This window comes from Parasteatoda tepidariorum, chromosome 3 (genome assembly GCF_043381705.1).
Source record: "Parasteatoda tepidariorum isolate YZ-2023 chromosome 3, CAS_Ptep_4.0, whole genome shotgun sequence".
In the NCBI taxonomy this organism is placed as follows: domain Eukaryota; kingdom Metazoa; phylum Arthropoda; class Arachnida; order Araneae; family Theridiidae; genus Parasteatoda; species Parasteatoda tepidariorum.
In genome coordinates, this window is record NC_092206.1 from 83,375,878 (window position 1) to 83,382,508 (window position 6,631).

The 6,631-nt window shown below is 30.4% G+C and overlaps 1 protein-coding gene across 1 annotated transcript; it reads left to right on the forward strand.

The window, feature by feature from the left end:
• Positions 1–5,145: 5,145 nt before the first annotated feature.
• LOC139425283 (glutamate receptor U1-like) lies at positions 5,146–6,303 on the forward strand. The gene has a single exon (XM_071179255.1). It carries the CDS (start codon positions 5,146–5,148, stop codon positions 6,301–6,303), a length of 1,158 nt encoding a protein of 385 aa, XP_071035356.1.
• The last annotated feature ends 328 nt before the right edge of the window (positions 6,304–6,631 follow it).

Below are 6,631 nucleotides of genomic sequence, written 5' to 3' on the forward strand. Positions count from 1 at the left end.
AATCCATTTTTAGATGACAAGGAAGTCTTTCGAGTGTCTGGAAGACTAAAAAAATGCAAATTTAACTGTTAACAATAAATTTCCGATTATATTACCAAAGAACAGTAAACTAACTTGTATTGTTATTGAATACTATCATAAAAAAGTATTTCCATCTTAGCGGACAATCACTTTTGCATTGTATTCACCAAAAATACCGGCCGATTAATGGCAGAAACTTGTGCAGAAAAATAGTTCACAAATGTTTAATTTGTTTTAAAAATAATCCAAATCTTATTGAACAAAGTATGGGTAACTTACCCAATAAAAGAGTTACGCCAACATTTCCTTTTAATTATATTGCGGATATTTCATTGCGGACCGTTTTTAATTAAGTATAAACACCAAAGAAAAGGTTCTTTAAACAAAATATATGTATTTATATTTATACATATGTCTTACTACGAGAGCCATTCATCTGGATATTGTTGCTGATTAGACTATAGAAACATTTATCGACACTTTAAAGCATTTTTTTGCTCGTAGGGGCAAATGTTCGAAATTTTTTACACATAATGCTCGAAATTTTAACGGGGCTAATGCCGAAATTAGAAGATTAAACAATCTTTTAAAATATCCAGATGAAAGCTTAGCAAAATTTCTGACTAATGAGAGTGACTAATGAGAGAATTCTGAATCTGAAATTCATACCCCCCAGATCTCCTAATTTTGGCTGTCTTTGGGAAGCAGGGTTAAAGTCATTTGAAAAATTCCATTTGAAAAAAATAGTGGAAAATAAAGCTTTTATGCATGAAGAATTTTTTATTATAACTTTACAAATTGAAGGTATATGAAATTCTAGACCTTTAACATCGCTGTCGTCAGACTTTGGCGATTCTGAAACTCTTACTCCTGAACATTTTTTGGTTGGTAGACCAATAAATACTCTCGTTGAACCAGATATTAGTGAAATAAATGATAACAGGTTAAATAGGTGGCAAAAAACCAGTAAGTATATTCAAAGATTATGGAAATTGCGGTCACGAGATTATTTAAATAATTTACAATTAAGAGGTAAATGGCAATTTGAAAAAGATAATATTGAGATTGATTTGAAAGTTTCGATTAAGAAAGACAATCTTCCATTTAACAAATGGTTAACTGCTCGAACGTAGAAGTTTATGCAGGTACAGATAACAAAGTCAGAGTAGTAAAGGTTAGATTGCCGGTAGACGGAAAAAAAGGTCCCGGAAATAAAGGTACGGAAAAAAAGGTCCCGGAAAAAAAGGTACCTGGAAAAAAAGGTACGGAAAAAAGGGTCCCTGGAAAAAAAGGTCCCGGAAAAAAAGGTCCCGGTAAAAAAGGTACCTCCATAGGGAAAATCTGTAGGGATATTTCCCCTCTCGCTTTCTGGGCAACATGAATGCTTCTCGCTGTTTCAATGAATATTCTTTTTATCTGTAATAATTCAGATTAGATCATTGAGGTAACGAGAAGGGTNAAACAAAAATTTTATTTTAATATAAGAAACAGCAAAGCGTCCTTGGCGGACTGTAGAGGAGCTGTTGACCTGCGTGATTTGTGGACTAACTACCACTATAATTATTAAATACCCAATCACTAGTATATAAGACATGTTAACTTGATAACATGTCTTATATTAATTGGTGACCAATGAGGGGATTTTAATCTTAGACTATGTCAACCTTCATCTATCAAAATTTATCTCCTGACAGAATCAAGTTAACATATCTTATATACTAGTGATTGGGTATTTAATAATTATAGTGGTAGTTAGTCCACAAATCACGCAGGTCAACAGCTCCTCTACAGTCCGCCAAGGACGCTTTGCTGTTTCTTATATTAAAATAAAATTTTTGTTTGAATCATGCAGTCATTTGCAACACACACATTAAACCCCTCCACCATTTACCATTAAAAGGGAAAAAGTAATGAATACTTATGAATAGTTTAAATACTCTGGTTTTATTAACCAGATTAATGTTTTTTTTTTCTTTTTTTTTACCCATTGGCAAAATGGGTCTTGATTTGGACTTCATGGCATCCTCAATTTTCAATTACAATAATCAAGAGTAATAGTAAACAGTGCGCATACGTTGCTATGGCGACCGCTACTGTTTGATAATTTGTTTAGAATTCTTTTTTTCACTTCAGATTTTCTACAATTTTATTTATTTTGTAGTGATTCGTATTATATTATGTTTTTACATTTCTTAAATTGTATCCTTATGTAGTTTTTTAAAAATATTTTATTACCTTAAATGTCATGATATGCTATAGATCAAAACGGTAATTCTGACAGATTTTTTCTCCCCCCAGAGAGTATTTTAATGAAATAGTGGAATATTACGTCTTTTTATGCTTATGAGAGTAGAAATAACAATACAAAGACACCAATGAATGAAAATAAGAATTTTAATCAAAATTAAGAAGATAAATTATTGAAAAAGTGAATGTATGAAACACTGCTACCCCTATTATTTATTATTTGTTGTTAAATATATAAAAAAATTACACTCATAAACAATGTGTATATCATTTGGTATGGTTTGTTGCTTATAACGAAAGTTGAATTGCAACGCTCTTTTCAGGATATATATTTCTATTTCCCTTCTCAAAGATAATTACAGTTTTCATCTTAAAGGGCTGTCTGCCAGTGAACGATAACTAATTTTTTTTCAATTTTTTTCTCCCTTTCCCTTTCATAAAATATATTTTATTAGCACACTTATATAAGCACACTTCCCTATATTACTATTACCAAAACATCCACTTGCATTTGAGAAGCGTGCTCTGCAATAGATCCTCCTTTAAATTTTATTGATTTATACTATTGAAAAAAGAAATTTATTTTAAAAATATCTTTCATAATCATCGAAAAAAAAACTTTTTTATATTTTTAAAACAAATATAACGTAAAAAAATATTTAAATAAATGATATAAAATTTAATAAAGCGTACATGTGTACGCTGTAAAACATTTTGCTTATCTCTACGCTAAAAACGGTGGCACCTAGATTATGCCAAAGTGGTGTTCCATGGATAGCCAAAGATAGTTCCTGGTGTTGTAATGTGACAACAATGTTCTCTAAACTACTTGGTGTAAAGTAGCCGTCACCATTTTTGTTATTCAAGAAAACTAAATAATCACTGTAAGCAATGACGATACACGTGTACACAGTAAAAACCTTTGTGTATCTCAACGCAAGAAATGGTGGCAACTACTTTGCACCGAAGTGGCGCTACACCGAGTGCCAAGGATAGCTGCTGGTGACAAAAAAGTTGCTCGACTACTTGGTGTAAAGCAGCCGCCACCATTTTGTTATTCAAGAACACTAAAATTTATAATCACTGTAAGCAATGACACACATAAGAGTCCGCAAGTCTTTTTTTACGATGCAATATACAATGAGAATCATTAACTTATGATATACAACATTTCTTAAGATAAAATTAGCTTATTAATTAAAATTATACACCACAGAGAGAGAAATTTTAATATGAATTCTAACTGGGCTTAACAAAATCGAAGTGAATAGAAGTTAAATATTATAACATTATTTATTGCTATTGGCAGGTTTATGGAAATTTTTTGAGGACATGAATATCTTAATTGCACAATTAAAAGCATGCAATAGTTTACGCGATTAGTGGGTCAAATCAATCCATTAAGAAGATTGAATTTGCTTGGAAAATATTCGATCACAATCAATATTTTCGATCAATCATTAACCCATAGGAAGTTTAGCAAAAGGTCGAATTGGAAGGATGTTTCTCCCCAACACACTATTTTTCTATCTAATAACATGAAGAAAAAAAATCAGTTTTGCTTTGCGGAAAAGACTGCAGGGAAAAATACGACTTCTTACGTGTGAAACTTACTTGTTACTAAATAGACAATGATCAGTTTGTCAACTCAATCCAACAAGAAGTTTGAAATCTTGGAAAATCATTTACTATCATGTTGTAAACCGTTTCCCGGTAGATATTACTTTCAATATCTGAGCTTAGATAGACTTCGATGTCATTAAAGATATAATGAAACCTGATATTTCAAACTTGTTTATTGAAAATTGCAATTTATTTGGGATTTTCTCTCTAAAATCACATAAAAAAGTAATTTCAATCATATTGATTTTTCTTTCTTGCTCCTGAAGATAAAGTCCAATGACAAAAATATATAAATAAAATTGAGTAAAAATAAAATTTTGGTGATTTTTTTAAAATCAGATTCTTGAAATAATCTCATGCGAAAATAAATAAATAAACACCAACGGTGTTTTTATAATGTAGTGACTTACAATGTAGACTAAATATTTTTCTAATATAAATATTTTTCTAATAATTTTGTCACGCAATAGTAAAAATAATCTGAAAAATAAAATCAAAGCGCTTCGTGATATCAAGATTGTTTTATTTTTCAGTGTTTGTTTTTCTTGAATTGGTATCGTTGTATTATTTACTTATAATTTGTTTAAATAATCCATTAAATTTATAATTCATAACATATCAACTGTTCGTGCATTTTCATCGCTACGAAGCAATAAAATTTAGATATTTCAACTATTTGATTGCGTGAAATATAAATTTGACAGTTTCTTATTTTCAAAGTTTGTTTTGATCAAACAGACATAATAATGCAATTTGAGTATTAAAGAAGTAAATTAACCGGAACGATAGATGAATGTTGCAAAGAAACAAACGTTTAGTTTGTTAATTACAATAGACAGTTAGCATTTCGGAAGAGATGTGTGATATTAAAGAAAATTTACTGCCGTCCTTATTAATATGCCTTATTAATATGTGATACTAGTGCTCCGATTCAAAGGATAATGTGATAGAATAAAATAGCAGAAACGATAGGTGAATATTGCAAAGGAACAAGCTTTTAGTTTCTAAAATAGACCAGACGGTTCGAATTTCTGAAGTAATGTGTGAAATTAAAGTAAATTTATTGTCGTCTTAATTTATGTGTAATGCAAGTACACATATTTCAGTGAATAGTGCAATGGAATAAGTATTGATTAAATACATTATGATAAGCGATTGGTGAATATTATACAGAAACGTGTAGCTTGTTAAATAGATCAGACAGTTTGAGAAATAATGTGCAATATTAAAAACATAACTGTTTCGATAATTATAATGAACGACATCCTAAATTTGACTACTTTCTCAGATGGAAGCTATGAACTTAGTGGTTACGAAGGAAGATTTTTGAAACTGTTGCTCGATTTCTTGGGTGTAAATGTGAAATTTAAAAATCACCATGATTTTGATGAGTACAAAAGATCTTTAGATATTGTGAATGCCGGAGCAGCAGATATAGCTGCATCCGAAGTTATGACATACGAGTCATTTGTTGAAGGTGGTTTCAGCATCCCTTACTGTTTCACTTATTTCACATTTGTGATAAGAAAGTCTGTGCCCATATCGACAAAATTTGCATTCATTTATCCGTTTACTTTTGAAACATGGTTGGGATTACTCATTGCTTTTACTTTACTTCCTCTAGTTGCAATCAAAATATTTAGAGATAAGCAATCATATACAGACCTGTGCTTCCATATGTTTGGTACAGTCTTAAAGCAGGCGGTAGTATTTCCTCTTAAATCCTTAAAAAGTAGATTTTTTTTTCTCTTTTGGTTGTTCTTCACCATGGTAATTTCATTTAGTTATTCAGCAGTTTTTTTCTCCTTTATGGTGAACCCCTTAAAAAATCCTCCAGTACGGAATTATGAGGAACTCTCCGATGCTGTGGTTGCTGGCACACGCAAATCTTATATGTTTTATTCTCAAACTCGCATAAACGCACTGAAACTTAAAAGGAATGAAAAAGTGAGAAATTTAATAGTGGAAATGGAAGATAAAAATTATTTTTACAGATTTGGTCATAAGCTAGATTTTCGTGAAGTTTTAGTGGACGGTGATGCATTTAATTTTGTAGAGAAATACTTAAGGTTAAAGTTTGGTACAAATTCGAATTTATTCATATCTGATGACGAAATTTCACCTGTTATGCTAGCCTATTATTTTCGCAAACATTTCTGCTTAGAAGAAAGAATAAACACTTTCATTTCCCGTGCGCTGAGTGCGGGATTATACCAGAAAGCATTTAAAGAGGTTCAGTTAAAAAAACCTATTGTTGAAATGAAGGACTCAGATTTTACTTCAAGTAATGTAAATCCAATACATCTGAAAGATATTTCTTGTGTTCTCATTTTAATATTTTCAGGTTATATCTTATCTTTCTTCGTGTTCATACTCGAAATATTTCTGTACAAATATTCAAAGTCATTCTAAGTATGATCTCATTTTATTTTCAGAAAGATTTCTGTTTAAGGAAAGAATAAATTTTACTTGCATGGAATGTAAAACTATACAAAAAAAGTTTTAGATAATATCAAATTGAAACAGATGTATTTCTATAATGAAAATGAAAGACAGAAAGGGCTACTATGTTACTATAAGTACCAGGAATCTAATGCGATTTCATGGTTTATCTCAGTTATTTATTTTCTGGTAACTTTCTATATTACTTCCTGTTTCTACTAGAAATTATTGTGTACAGAAATACAAAGCAATGAAAAGTTAGATTGTGTGAAACGTTATAATAAAAGCTTTGTAGTGT

What these genes read in the sequence shown, in the direction of transcription:
- LOC139425283 (XM_071179255.1), top strand. Translation starts at nt 5,146, where the DNA reads ATGAACGACATCCTAAATTTGACTACTTTCTCAGATGGAAGCTATGAA.